General features: G+C 37.4%; 1 protein-coding gene across 7 annotated transcripts in view; it reads right to left on the minus strand.

The window, feature by feature from the left end:
• The window catches only part of EIF4G3 (eukaryotic translation initiation factor 4 gamma 3), a 368,147-nt gene that overhangs the window by 170,581 nt on the left and 181,296 nt on the right, over positions 1-16,270 (minus strand). For 2 of the 7 annotated variants that reach the window (XM_060015626.1, XM_060015621.1), the window contains exons 4-5: positions 13,906-14,001; positions 8,836-8,868 (exon numbers count right to left, since the gene is read on the minus strand). In XM_060015626.1, coding sequence (XP_059871609.1) covers positions 8,836-8,868; positions 13,906-14,001 — 129 coding nt within the window. Of the gene's footprint in view, positions 1-8,835; positions 8,869-12,387; positions 12,502-13,905; positions 14,002-16,270 lie in introns of all 7 variants that reach the window. The other 5 variants (XM_060015603.1, XM_060015597.1, XM_060015631.1 and 2 more) reach the window with 3 other exon arrangements.

A 16,270-nucleotide genomic window follows, 5' to 3' on the forward strand; every position in this document is an offset into this window, starting at 1 on the left:
ATGTGAACAGGCTTTCCCAAACTGCTTGCAATGCTTCTGAATCCTTTTTCCTCTCCACTGAGTACTGAAGAATCATTAAAGGAATCAAACTATCCTGTTTTGGAAGGACAGTACAGGCCATTTAGTCTAACCATATACCTAAAGTTTGAATCTCTTATATGACATGCCTTTGAGGTTATGAGACTTTAGCAACTCAGGACACAGTTCCATTTCATTGTTAAATGGAGTTCTGACACTGCAAGAGTCTCTCCTTCTACTGGCTCCAAATCTATCCCTCTGTATCATCTTACCCTCTGGTCTGACATCTATCCCCCAAAAATCACATCAAAGTCAAATCCTTCCTCTCCAGGAGTGACAAACCTCTGAGTTATCTGAAGACTGCCATCACTGCCAACTTACACATCACCATTTTTTGTTCCAAGCCAATCACCACCCTCCACCCCCTCTCCCTCCAACCGAGATTTTTAAATTCCCTAACCAGCTAACTCTTTTTTCTCAATCTTCTCCCACTGTTCAAAGTTCTCAAAGTAGAGAGCCAAACCTAAATATCCAGGTCTGCCCAGACCATACCAGGCCCTCATTCAATAAATATCTGTTGCTAAGTAAAGAAACAATATATCTCTTTTATTCTGGCCAACTCTGTTTCCATTAATGAACAAGAATCACAGGATCACAGGAGCTCTTTTGTCAACCACATTTTACTACCAATTAGTACTGAGTTACAATCATCTAAAATTCTTTAATATTCTTTATATATAACCTGGCAGTAAGTCATGCTCTTCATTTCTGTGTGTACTCTTATAGTTGTGTTTTGAAGTTCATATAGGAATCTAGTGTTTTATTCCTTTGAAAATTTATCTGGCTAATTTCAACCCATCACTTCAGATTACACAGATTTTTTTTTTGGATTCTAAATATATCATGCAATATCAAAACTACATGACCGGGCTTCCCTGGTGGCGCAGTGGTTGAGAGTCCACCTGCCGATGCAGAGGACTCGGGTTCGTGCCCTGGTCCGGGAAGATCCCACATGCCGCGAAGCGGCTGGGCGCGTGAGCCATGGCCGCTAAGCCTGCGCGTCCGGAGCCTGTGCTCTGTGGCGGGAGAGGCCACAACGGTGAGAGGCCCGCATACCGCAAAAAAAAAAAAAAAAAAAAACTACATGACTATCGGCAAATTTGACAGGCATGGCATTAATCCAAGTCACTGATAAAAGATGCTGAAACGGGACAGGTAAGGAGAAAAGAACCTTGTACAACGTATCATCTCAAAACTGGATTTCAATCTGTTTAGTCTTTTATCTTGCAATGGTCCACTAGTATGCCAGGAAAACAGCAGAGGAAGATGACAGCCCTCATTTGAGGTGGTACTTTGGGTAGCTCCAAAGGGCTAGGATACATTTAAAACAGAAGGTGAATTTATAGGGTACTTAAGATTGCTGACCTTCACAGAAACACTCTAGAAGCAAGAAGGAAAAAGTTACCTCTTGGAAAATTCTTCTAAAGACGTAGTAATTATAGCTTTACCAAAGTTTCCTGGCCAATAACAATGGTAATAAATGCTTTATGAAGATGCTGTTAATTTTTTTTTTTTTTTTTTTTTTTGGCCGTGCTGTGCAGCTTGCAGGATCTTAGTTCCCCAACCAGGGACTGAATCCAGGCCCTGGCAGTGAAAGCACCTAGTCCTAGCCACTGGACCACCAGGGAATTACCCAGATGCTATTAATTAGACTATATCATTTTCTCATGACTTTGCTCTCTCGAATCATCAAAAGACAAAAATATCTCTAAAAAACTATATAATAACCAGAAATTCTTTGAAAAACACCTATTCATTTTCAATAACCAGGAAAAATCTTATTCAATCACATTAGTTCTTCCTATGTCAAAAACCACTGAGTACTTATTAATTTGCAAAGCAATAAAAACCATATGAAAAATATGTTTCTGAAATCCCTAGCTTTTTGCATATATAGTTCAACCTACTGGAGGGGTAAACAGTAAGAACCTCAATTAAGAATTTGTTAGGTTGGGACTTCCCTGGTGGCACAGTGGTTAAGAACCTGCCTGCCAATGCAGGGGACACGAGTTCGAGCCCTGGTCTGGGAAGATCCCACATGCCGCAGACCAACTAAGCCCGTGCGCCACAGCTACTGAAGCCCGCACTCGTAGAGCCTGTGCTCCGCAACAAGAGAAGCCACTGCAATGAGAAGCCCGCACACCGCAACGAAGAGTAGCTCCCGCTCGCCAAAACTAGAGAAAGCCCGCGCACAGCAGCTAGAGAAGACCCAACGCAGCCAAAAATAAATTAATTAATTTAAGAAAAATTTTTAGGTTAATATCTTTTAAAAAAAATTAAGTACTTACGAAAAATGTTAGTGCTATGATTTTCTGACAAGTTAGAAAGGGACAAGTAGTAAAGAGTCCATATAATGGGATATCATTCAAGTATCAATCAGATATTCTGCTGACTTACAACAATTTATAATGAAGGTTATTCATGTAAAATTCTTTGTTTTCCTGCATGTAACACATATTATCACATAATTTAGTTTCACTAAGAATTAGGAAATGTAAGCCCTATAGCTGAACTGTCCAACAGGTAGCCACTAGCCACATTTAGTTACTTAAATTTAATTTAATTTAAAATTCAGTTCTTCAGCCACAATGCACAATTCAAGCACTCAATAGTTACATGTGGCTAGTAGCTACTACAGTGAACAGCACAGATACAGAAAAGCTTCTTCATCACAGAAAGTTCTATTAGACAGTGTTACCGTAGAGGATTATGTCAGATGGAGGAAAGAAACCCTTAAGGATTCTGGCAGGAAGAAGAAAGTGTTCTATCAGATCATAATGCAGAGTCTGGGAAACAAGCATCCTTGGAGAACACTTCATTCATAGGTAAAAATAGCTTGGGAAAGGGGAAAGGTAGGCTGTCTCACTGCTAAAGGAAACTGACACTTATCAAGGGCCTATTATGTGTCAGGCACTGTGACAGGCTGGTACTTTTATTCGCCACAATACCCTTAGGAAACATTGTTATTATAACACCTCAATATAACATCATTTGTAAGCATATTTTATCCATTTCACAGATAAGAAAGCTGAAGTCCAAGGTTAGTCTGCAGAAAAGGTTAGACTGAATCCCAGTTATGCCAACTCCCAACCTATATTTTCTTCACTGTCTCTGCTGCAATCCTACAACTCCTTGTGAGAAAGGCACCAGATAAAACTGCCCATCACTGGCCTACATCAAGCTCTGAAAAATACAAGAGTTCTGGTGATGAGACTGCATAGATGCTTGGCCAGATTTCCTATCCATTAAATGCCAGGTCCTGATATGCCAGGTCTGGCCCCAGAGGCAAACCCAAAGCGTTCATTTATTTTATTTTCCACATCTAAGAAAATGTCTAGAGCAATACAAATATTTCTCTACCAAGGACTAGGACTTCAAATGTAACAGCACAACTTGGAGAACAGAAACCTTCAGAGGTCATAATTGGAGGGAGGGGATAAACATAAGCCAGCTGTTTCTTTTTTTTAAATCTTTTTGCAAAAAGAACCAAACTACAATAGGAAAACATGCATAGTTTCAATGCCTGCCCCAGGTAACATACTCCTTGATGCCAAACACTGTTTTTTTAAGAAGCTTATTATTTGTTTAAGCTAAATCCAATTAATTCGAACATTATGTGAACTAAAATCACATATCAACATACTGCAAAATGTTTTTGTTCCACAAACACTTTAAAATACCAATTCCCTGGTTTTCCTCATAATGCAAAGACTATTCAGCCATAGTGTGTAACCAACGCTTGCTATTTCTTGTGAAATCCAAAAGTAAAATAAGGACAGGAACATAAGTAACTTTAAACCACAATTACACAAACTTCAATGACCAAAGACATGAAGTTAGTAACACAAGCCAGATCTACATTATACCAAGTCACTTGTTTTAATTCTGGGTGTACGTTCTGTTCTTTCAGTTTCTAATTACCTTGGGATTTTCAAATATCAGAATAAAAATAGTTGACATATTTCTAAAGCCAAGAGTGTTCTGCAACACTAAGTTATAGTGTTATAGTATAAAATAACTTAGGACTACTTTCTTTTAGTATAAAATAACTTAGGACTACTTTCTTTTACCTTTGAAGAAAACTGTATTCTAAGCTAAAGCTCTCTTCAGATTATAAAATGCAAAAAGAATAGAACATCCTTATTAATCTAAAGAAACCCTGCAAAAGCCAAAAATTAATTGTACCAGGAAGATGATGTGGCTGACATAATACTAATTAGAACTTGATATCCCTGACTTGAGGGACTCAAAAAGAGCCCCGGTTGGCCACACATAAAGATCATCTAAATAAAAGCAGTTCCAAGAAACATACACATCCTATAGCAGTTTCTTGGTTGTATTAAACTAAAAACGTTTACCATCTAAAATCTTGTTATTTGTCTCATTTCAATTCTGATAACTTCATTTTACAAAGAAAAAATATATAGGTTCTAGATTACTAGATTATTAGTTTTCTTTTCCCAAGCAATTACCTTCAAATAGCTCATCTAAATAACTACTGATTTTTTTTTTTTTTGCATCGTTTTGCCAACTAAAAATTGGCACCTGTCATCTGCCTCTACAAGGATTAAATCACAAGCTGCTGCAGCCGCTGACCTTCAATACACACTGAAAGGAGTTCAGGGTGGAGATCAGGAATGAGGCCTTCTGTGCTCTGGGGAAAAACTGGCAGAACAGGCCTTTAGATAGATATTTTCAGGAGAAGATTTTATGAGCCCAATACTTGCATCTCCTCATATCTAGAAAAGCACTAAAATCATTCATGGTGACGTCTGCTCCTCGTGACTAGCAGTAACCTTCACGAGACTAGCAGCAACATTCTGCAGAAAAACGTGTGCTTGATTACATGTACTCCTCCTTCACCAAAATCACATATATAACTGACCTTCCCCCCCTCTACCTCTTTGGAGGAGTTTCTCAGAGCTATCTGAGATGCTGTCTCCCAGGCTACAGCCCTCATTTTGCCCCAGATAAAACTGCACTTACAACGCTCACCTTGTGCATTATATTTAGTCAACAGTTTATAGAACCAATTGTTACTAAACATCCACGAGAAGTTATGTATTTACTATGGGACTTTAGAATCATCAATCATAGGAAACATCATCCAGCATCAAATTATTTTGTAAAAAAACTAAGATCAAAGCATGAAAGGACATATGATTGGAAAGGTAGTCACTGATGAATAATTTAATAAAGGAGAAATGAGAAATCTATTCACTAATTCTAACTAGTCAAGACTAACTCTAACCCTTGATTTAATTCCTTCTGGCCAAAGCAAACAGCCGTAGATGAAAAAACCATTTGGGCCTTCAACTTTGAGTCTTAATCACAACAAACTAAAAATATCCCAGGACAAAGATGTTTTCCCTTAAAAAATGTATTTTCTGTATACCACTCAACTTTTGTTATCAACTGTATTGTTTTCATTATGCAAGCCTCTATATGTCTTGTTTTGTATTATGAGCATGAATCCATGCTTCTCCATGAACCTCTTAGGGTTTAGGTCTCTATCTGGCTTAGGTTTGAGAGGAAGATCTCTTAAATACAGACTTCGGCCAGGGATTCTTAAATGGGAAATAGCATCACCTCCACAGAGTGTATCTGGAAATGTAGGAAGGTGTATTTTGTTTTGTTTTTTAAATTGTCACTGGGGGAATTCCACTGGCATGTATGGCCCAAAAGTTGCTAAAGGAACTGCAATATACAGGGCAGTTTTTCATAACTGGTTATTCCATCCAAAATGCCAATACCAACTCCACAGGGAAATAAGCCGAACTGGCTCCTACATTCATGGATACAAGACAGCAAACTCTTCCTAACAGTGTACTCCATGCTGTTCCACAACACTGGTTCAACTACATGCTGCTCAGCAGTGTCACTTCAACCACACTCTCCCCTTCTCTATTTCTCCAAGGTAGCTACTGCAGAAGCCTGAGCCAAGGTTATGTATTTCCTTACTCACTCAATTCTGTGAGGTATAAGGAAAAAAATTTTAATTGTATTTAGGAAGGAAGAATACCAGAGTAAAAGCGGCCAGCTAACCGAAGTTTTTGTATCCAAAAGCAATGCTCTGGATTTATGCTGCATCTCAAGAACCCATCTTCAAGAACTAGCATGGGGCGCTTCCCTGGTGGCGCAGTGGTTGAGAATCCACTTGCCGATGCAGGGGACACGGGTTCGTGCCCCGGTCCGGGAAGATCCCACATGCCGCGGAGCGGCTGGGCCCGTGAGCCATGGCCGCTGAGCCTGCGCGTCCAGAGCCTGTGCTCCGCAACAGGAGAGGCCACAACAGTGAGAGGCTGGCGTACCGCAAAAAAAAAAAAACTAGTGTGGGTTTCTTGCTAACAGATAAATAATAAATATATATACATATATAGTTCTACTCTTTTAATGGTTGAAACATGCTGTAATTTCACAGCATCATCCTACAAATTAATGAAGGATAATCTGCCAATACTTTTCTTTGAGACATATTACACGTGAAAAATGATTTCAGCATAGAAATTAACCTTTTCTCAGTAAGATTTCTTACAGTTTTCCTTGGTTGTTGGAATTAAATAAAGACAAAATGTATCACAAACCTTTAGGCTCAGAAGAAAATTTTAAAAAATAGATTTTCCCGGGCTTCCCTGGTGGCGCAGTGGTTGAGAATCTGCCTGCCAATGCAGGGGACATGGGTTCGAGCCCTGGTCTGGGAGGATCCCACATGCCGCAGAGCAACTAGGCCTGTGAGCCACAACTACTGAGTCTGCGTGTCTGGAGCCTGTGCTCCGCAACAAGAGAGGCCGCGATAGTGAGAGGCCCGCGCACCGTGATGAAGAGTGGCCCCTGCTTGCCGCGACTAGAGAAAGTACTCGCACAGAAACGAAGACCCAACACAGCCAAAAATAAATAAATTTTTAAAAAAAGGCACACCTGGTATTCTTAAAAAAAAAAAAAAAAAACGATTTTCCCAAAGATGACAATATATAAAGGCTTAAACACAACTTCCCTATCTGAGGACCACTGCAACTGAACCCAAGTAATAGAAACAGCCTTATATGAAGGAGCTCAGAAAACTTTTTACTGAATCACTAGTTTCTTTTTACTCTGCTTCTTGAACAGACATCTTCCAACTTTCTGTCAGGAGTAACTGGCTTTACCCCTGACTGAAATGTAAACCCTGCCTTTTTTATGGCCCTTGACTAGATCTGTTACCAAAAAAATGTGTAATCAATCTTTTTACCTAAGAGATTATCTATTTTTTTAATTATTAGTAATCTTATCCCCTAGATTCGTAGTATATGTCACTCTGCTAATCATTTTATTTGTATTATCTCATTTACTCTTCACATTAGTCCTGAGATGGTATTGATACTGTCCCCATTTTACAGATGAGAAAACTGAGGCTGAGAGCAGTAAGTAGATTGCCCAAGAACACCCAGTTAATAAGGAAGAGTTAAATCTAGGTCTAGCTGACATCAAAGTCCAAGCTCTTAAAGTATTTTAACTATGCTATCTCTATCGAGTAAAAGATACCCCTGAGTTTTCTTTATCAAATCCAAAGAATTGCCATCCTTTTCATACAACCACCTCTGAGTTCTCCTGCAAAATGCCTTTAACACCTCAGAATCTGCTTGGCTTTTACATCGTCCAAATTGGAAAGACTGTATTTTGAGAAGTAGAGCTTTGTATTAAATCACTGCTAGATAATGAAAGGCTTCAATTAAACAATAACCATTTACTCAGTAATAAGAATTCTAAATATGATACCACAGGTAAACGCTGGTAATATTCCTCTCATTTTATCAAACCATACCAAATTGCATGACGATATTAAAAATAGCCAACCCTTCCTGGCTGCTTATTTTATGGTAGCTGACTTACATATATTATCTGTGATGGAAAGGGTATTTACCCCATTTTACATATGAGGAAACTGAGGCTCAGAAAAAGAACTGCTTAACTCAGCTGGTAGGTTACACAGTAGACTGGTAATATAAACCCAGATCTATCAGATTTAGAATTTAGTAGGCTCTTTCTACTACAGAATGAGAAAATGTTTCAGAACACTTTGGGGAAAAAACTCTGCAAGTCTTTTTCTTTCTCCCAAACCATCCCTTCTAGTATATTCCTGCTAAATAAACTAGTGTCTGCATATACATTTTTGAAATTTTAATTTATACAATTACTTCATTTAAAAGAACAAATAGGCTAAAAATATTAAAACTAAATAAGGTATCTATTTTCTATATATCCTAAGAATAAAGATAATTCTATGCAGCAAATGAATGTATATTATAGTTAATGAATCTGTTATTAGGTCTAAGTTAGTAACTGAGATTAAGTGGTTTTAGAAATACTAATGCTATTTTATACACATCAATACAGGTTACATCAGGATGTTAACAGAAAACCCTTAGAATGTTGCCTATTCCATTCAGTTAAATTTAAACTTAATACAGGTATCCACAAAATCTGTAATGGCTTAATATATCTAAACATTTTCAAGGTCCTCTAAATTCAGAGCAATTATTTTTTGGAAAGTAAAAAAACTCTATTATTTTTAAACTGTGTAATAAACAGAAGGAAATTGGTTTGTTAATAACAAAATGCTGTGAAATACAAAAAGTACTGCATTACCTCAGACCGAAGCTACTCCGGAAAAGACTGGTTTGAGTGGGTCCATGGAATGGCAGCATTCTAAGAGTCAGAAACTACTAAAGCCCCCACCTATTAGTTAAGGGTAATAGTGAAGGGGCAAGGGTACAGTACCTGATGATGGGCAGGTCGAGGCCCCGCTGCAAACTGAGAAAAGGAGGGAAAACAAACACAAAAGGAAAGGCACAAAGAGTCAGAAACACCACAACAAAAACCAAAATGTCACACATTATGCCAAAAGAAATAAAACCCACAAGAAAAAAAAAACACAAACAGTCAAAGCTTTGCTGCAGGACAGTGACAGACAGGTACTGAGAGTCAAGAGGTTAACACCTCTACCAGAAATAGTTTGCCATTTATCAGCTGGGAGAGAAACAGCTAAGCTGTTAGGCACATAAAGGTGCTTCTCTGATAGGAATTTTTTTAAACCCTAAAATAAAACAAAAGAAAGTTTGAAACACTAAGTGGTTATATTAAGACAAACATATGAAAAGTCAACTATGCTTATGCAACTGATATAACTAGAGGGAATGAGAAATGCTTTTATATTACAAGAAATAGCCAGGAGGTAATTATAATGTCCAGCAGGAAATAAAGAATGTAATAGGATGGATTTCAAATTTACTTAAGTTAAATGGATATCTCACACATGAAATGGAAATTTCAGTATCTTCCTTTGTTTCTTGGAGTTAAAGATTAAAATTTATCTATTATAAATATATAAGCATATATAAATATATATTTATGATCTATAAATATATGCAAATATATAAATAATTATATATATTTAAATTCAATTAACTAGTAATGTTTAATACCAGGCATATGAAAGCGAACAGTAGTAAAGAACATCATTCTGTAACATTAGTAATCAAAGCGGTACTATTATAAGCTCAAGAAGAAAAAAAGAGTAAAAGAAGTCAAATCTCTCAATTACTATTTATACACAACAGCACAAGACTGTATACATGTACCTACTGCTATCTGATATTGAGAATAAAAGCCAAAGAAAACCTAACTTCTTAGCTAAATCATAGAGTACTTGAAAGCGGGTAACACATATTCCAACTCTTACTTTCACTAACTTAGAATGGAAGAAAAAGCTTTTTCACCCATCAAATTTTAAATACAAAATCTCTAAGATCAAATAATTCTTCATCAGAGCAAAACTGGGCTTCCAAAGTGATTTTACTAAAAAGAACAGAGGAATTATTCGGGCCCATAGAGTCATGTACTGGCTACCTACACATTAACTACTGAAACGTTAACCACCCTCTTTAACAGTTAACAGAAAATATTTAGCGAGCAGTTTTGAATGCAAACCTTACAAGGATTTTACTTAAAACATTTAAAAAGCTAAAATACATATTTTCCTTCCGTTGTTTGAGCCTTCCTTCCGTTAGCTCATTATAATGGGTTATCCAGACTGAAGATGAACTAAGAAACAAATCCTCATACTCAGAATTTAAGTTACCCACAATAGCATATGCAAGAGATTTGGAATTATTTCCTCCACTGCCATTACTTAATGTAAAAAATTTTCAAGAAATTGCAGTGGGTCACAAGCCACAATGTAGGAGATGACTGAAGACAGCTCTATCAAGAATTTACCTTAGAAGCTAAAATGTATACCTATTATTTAAGTAATGAAAAGTACCTTAACATATTTTGAAGTTATTCAATACAACTTAATGAGCTCTCCATGACCTGTACGATTACAGTGTGTTAGCTAGCCATTAGATCTGCTAACAACCACTGTAAAATAGTTTTTCAGAATGATGATAATGGCAGCTACTGTTCTTGCAGAACATTTTCTCTTCCAAGAAACTGATGTCTTATATTTTCAGTTTTCCAACTATGAAAAGAACACAGATCAAACCTCTACTATGGACATTAAGCTTCAAGAATAGGTTAACACCACCCAGGTGGTATTAAAGTGGGAGGGTAGAAGTGAGATGTTTCTTCATGACACTTTTGAAGGAAATGGGAGAGAAGGGCCACGTTAAAAAATTAACCTTAGTACAGTAGTACCTGTCTTATCACTGTTCCACAGAAAGGCCCCATTTCTAAGGCTCTAAAATAAAAGTTGAAACTTTATATATTTGGAATGTTCCAGTCAAAAGAGAATTTTCTATGAGCAAGAGGAGTACCTTATAAAATTACACATATATTAAAAAAAAAAAGTTAGTGGGAAAGTACCCTAGTCTATTTTGCACTAGTCACCATTGGCTATTGAGTTTTTCATTTGTAATGACAATAGTCTTAATCCTATGGGTAACTGTAAGCAACAGAACAAACTGTAGTCGCTGCTGGCTCATATTAAAAATAGAAACTTTTGTTTCTTTTTCTTTTTTTTTTCTTTTTAAAGAGGGGTCTTTAAGATGGTGAGGACTGTAGATATTAAGGAAAGCAATCTTCTGTGAACTTGGATCCAACGTTAATGCCGCCCACTCACCCACCCACCCACTCACTCTTCTGTGCACAGTTGGTAACTGAGCATGGCCAACATATATTGATATAGCTTTGGCACTTAGCACCACAGAATATAAAAATAACCAATGGTTACAGGTTACTGCAAAAGCCAAACTGTCCCCCTCTCCCGATTAAGCATTCAATAGTTTCACTATTTTGGAAGCTATTTAAAAAAAAATTACAGTTTAAAGAGTTCCAATACAACCAGAAAATGGAACATATAGGTAGCTTATCACTATTTTTTTTACTTTTAAACAAGACTTTCAACAATATAAATTTAACTAAGATACTAAGTATCAAGTAGAAATACAGGCACAAAGATCACCTCAAGGAGGGAGGGGGGTCACTTGAAGCCAGTTGGATTGCAGAGGCAGCTGTCCAGGGAAGAACAGAGAAGCCTAAACTGTGCAATTGCCAATGGCCCATTAATGCAGAAATAGAACGGAGTAAGCTTTAGCTGCTCTACAAAGCCATGGAGAGAGTCCCTTCCTTAGTGCAACAGCTTACCTCTCCTCACCAGTTGGGATAGCTGTGGGATGGATGAGACTAGACTATGGCAACTTGGGATGTCAGAAGAAATGCAACCCTGCCAAATTCCAAACCCAACTTCACCCTCCCAGCACCAACACAAATGAAGCAAAGAAAACTGGACCCAAAACAACAAGCAAGAGTAGTGTGGGGTCTGCTAGTCTTGCACTTGTTTTGGGATATGTAATGGAATGTTATGTGTGTGGTTTTTAGTAATGAGGGTGGTAATGGTCACTAGCAGAGCAGATGGTAAAAATTGCATAGAGGATAGTGTCTGAAGAGTTTATGACCACAGAAAAATGGCTGACAACTATAGACAGTTTTCCCCTTGATATTCAATTATAAAATGGAAAGAGGGAAAAAGAAGCCTTGAAATTTATCTTTTAAAATCAAATTCATCTGAAAGGGATATCCCTCTTCAAGTTTAAAATAAAGAAGAATCTAAACCCCAAATTACTCCTGTCTAATTCCCAATAGAGAAGACCCACCCAATTTGTTATTCTTTTCCCCACTATGCCTGGCAAAAACTGCCATGCTAGGTTAGACTTTCAGATTGGAAGCAATCAGTGCATTTGTGTTCATCAGCCAATAAATGGATGTGGTCAAAAATAATGAGTGCCAGAGGCACCACTGCCTGCAAGAAGTACAGTTTGTTATATTGCTTACAATGCAGTATTTTATCCAGCCTCTTCCAGCCAAGGACCTGTAAACGGGAGTCTGTTCCAAAACCTTCCTCCTCTTCCAGTTGTCTGTGCAATGTATTGGCACTGTTCTGCTGGGCTGTCAAAAAAACTGGTTTAGAGATGCAGCTCTTCAGTCAGGTTTTGCGCCAGTTCTAACCATGTAAATTTAATTTTCTTTTATTTTTCCCCAATAATTATAAAAGGGGTAAAGGGGTAAAAAGGGCCATAGAATCCTTTGCAATAAGAGCTTACCACAACGTTCCATGTTTAATGATTAGAACTGGGGCCTATCTAAATTAATCTGGTGAGATCTCAGGCCCATTCCCAGTAGTCAAGTGTCCAGATTCCCAAACCACTCTCAGAACAAAACTTGCATCAGACATCTTGTTGACCATTTCGGCAAAAAAACCCAAAAAACAAACAAAAAAACCCAGACAAGCAAACGGCCAACTAGGACCAAAGTTCCACCTCCTTAGAATGGTTCCACCCCCTGGGAAGAACCAGGATCTAAGAACAGTATTGGAGAAGAGGGCAATAGGGAAAAGGAAGGTAGGAGGAGGATAAGAAAGAGATTACATTTTGGTGAAGTCTGTGATCTCCTAGTTCTTTGAGCAATTCTATCACATATTTCAATATTCCTAAATTCATGCATAAAACCAAATGAACAGGAGCTAATGCAATGAAATATTCCTGTACTACAGGCGAAAAAGCAAAGGTGGAGAACCAAAAGAAGATCCCTGTATTCTGAGGAAAACACAGAGCTGAGATACAAGTAGGGGTGTGAGAGACAATGTGAGATGTTACAGAAGCACCTTCTAGCAAAAACTAATCATGCAGGGCAGGAAACAACATTCTAAGGAATGGACAGCTGAAGCCACTGTACACTTTTGTGAAACAGAAGGATGAACCTTGAGTAAAGTCTCAGTCTCTGAAATACTTATTGCAATCCATGTAAAAGATGAGCAAAGAGGATGATAGCATTTACACTTGTATGACAATTTATTTACCGTCTGAAGAAATAAATACACTGTTGGTGTAAGTCATGCATATGTCCACACAGTCAAATAGTTAGAACTGATCTAGTAACAACGATTCAGAAGTCTTACTTCCCAAAACACTGGAATTTCAGAGTCCAATTAATGAAATTTAATTTACTTTCAAAATCATGCTTTACACTTCTCCTGAATTTTGAACAGTACAAATAACAAATTAAGAGCTGAGATGAAGTGAACTTGAATGCAACCAGAACTTGAATGACACAGAAAAGTAAAAGAAGATTAAAAGCTCCATTTCTTCTTGTTCTTAATAAATTCAAATTATTCCTATAGGAAAGGTCTGAAAATGCAATGCTATCCAATAATAATAGTAATAATAATTTAAAAAATTATTTTGGTAAAAATTTTCCAAAATCGAGTAAAAATATTAGCCAAAAGAACCTAAGCTACTACAAACACAAACTTAGGTGGAGAATATTCTCTAGAACAAGTTTCCGCTCACTTACCGGAGAACGGGTCTGAGGTTGTGAATTCATTGTCTGAGGAGCTTGAGGGTATACCAACGTGGTTGGACCTGCATTCTGTCCAGAGGGATAAGGGGTCTGTCAAAGAATGGCAAGAACAATATCATAACGTGAGTAAATATGGCATAGTAACTCAAATTCAAAGCGTTCAAAAGTTTAGGAAAGTGTTTATTAATGTTGTTTACAGCTCTACTTTTAAAAACTTATTTTTATCACAATACCCAGCAATTCAGAATCAGTGCAGCTTTTTTAGAAGTTTTCTTAAATCTCCTGATGAGAAGCAATTTCATCACACTACTCAGAACGGTGAGCAATTTAAAACTTATGAATAATTTATTTCTGGAAGTTTCCATGTAGTATTTTCAGACTGTGGTTGACTGCCGTTAACTGAAACCTCGGAAAGTGAAATTGCAGATAAGGGGGGAATACTGTACTTTATACTGAAGCATAAACTTCTGGCTGTCAAGATAATACACACAGAATTGAGATGTACCCCTTATGAAAACAGAGAAATCTCTTTCTACACTTCAGAAAGTTACATAAGAACTTAGCCCTCTCATAACTAGTGTATTACAGAAAGGAACAGCAGCCCATTTTTTTCACAGAAGACGCTGAAAACATGCATGCTGGCCATATTTGATCTTATTCAAACTTTTCACCAATATCTTCAACACTAGAGCCATATAAGTAAACACACAACTAACTGCAAAAGAAGTATGTGAATTAACATTCAGGCTCAAGTTCTTTCATTCAGTAATACCACCCTTACTGTCCACACATAGCTGATGCTCTATCAATACTGAAACTCTATCATTGCTCTCAAAATGAATATTAATAAAACAAAGAATTTATTTTCCTTTAGCTTGGAATTACTCTTTTAAACAAACAAAAAATAATCAAGTACTTCTCATATTTAAATCGTTATGTATGAAAAGAGCTGATGCATACTCTGTACACAAGCAGTTTCACCTGAATGCAAAGCATAACATCTGATGACTGCCACACATGGTTGTGATTCCTCTCTCACAACGTATGCCATTGTGGCATTAGCAATATATATGTATATTTTTGTTGTTGTTGTTGTTAATGGACTCGGGTCCTTTTTATTTTATTTTTTTAATTGTTGGCTGCCTTGGGTCTTCCTTACTGCGCGCGGGCTTTCTGTAGTTGCGGCGAGAGGAGGCTACTCTTCACTGCAGTGAGCAGGCTTCTCATTGCGGTGGCTTCTCTTGTTGCAGAGCACAGGCTCTAGGCGCATGGGCTTCAGTAGTTGCAGCACGTGGGCTCAGTAGTTGTGGCACGTGGGCTTCAGTAGTTGTGGCGTGTGGGCTCTAGAGCACAGGCTCAGTAGTTGTGGCGCACGGGCTTAGCTGCTCTGCAGCATGAGGGAATCTTTCCGGATCAGGGATTGAATCCGTGTCCCCTGCATTGGCAGGCTGATTCTTAGCCACTGTGCCACCAGGGAAGTCTCCCATTTTGCAATATGTTAATAGGTGCATTGATAAAGAAATTTTGCCAATACCTCGCTCAGCTTTCTTGCAGAGAATCTGTCCATTCTTTGTGAATGGTTTTAGAAATTTCAAGGAATGATTTTGACTTGTACCTGTTGTTGAGGCAGGGAGTACAACCGTGAAAGATGCCTCTATGCTTTTCCTCTCCTCTCTGCATTTAATGACATGATTAACCAAGTTTATTGATTAAATTATTCTCAAGTAACTTCTTCAATATACTATTACACTTTGTTGAAAAACACTGCAAAAGCCTGAATGGGAACATTCTATGAACATGTTTCATAACATCAAATGTATAGAGAAGCAGGGATAGTCATTTTGATAGTCATAATAGATTTTGTTCATACTTTCCTTTTCAAATACTTTCAAAGTTATCACAAAGATTTACTTCTCCAAGACTATATACATGAATGCTTTATATTTAAATGGCAATCCAGTTCACTGTACAAGTTTACAAGTTGAGACATATTCTCATTTTCATCATTACTTTCAAGTTTCAATGAACTCTCTTAAGTCACTGACTTTTTTTATTAACTGCAGGTAACAACAAAAACTAGCAAATGGTGGTAATTGACTCTCTGTTAACAGAATGCCAGTGAAGGAAGACAAGCCAATCAAAACACACTTTGTACTGCATACATAACCTTTAAGTCCATAATAACTACTTAAAAAACAGTGATTGTGACAATTAAAGATAGAAATCTGAGGGTGAATCCCATTACAACACAGAACACACTAACAGCAACTTAGGTCCAGATGCTGACGGTTTTCAAAATAAGGATGTGTGAAAAAATTGATAAGATTTTCAATTTTCAAAATAGAAGGGAATTAAGCAA

Source organism: Delphinus delphis, chromosome 1 (assembly GCF_949987515.2).
Source record: "Delphinus delphis chromosome 1, mDelDel1.2, whole genome shotgun sequence".
NCBI classification, from domain to species: domain Eukaryota; kingdom Metazoa; phylum Chordata; class Mammalia; order Artiodactyla; family Delphinidae; genus Delphinus; species Delphinus delphis.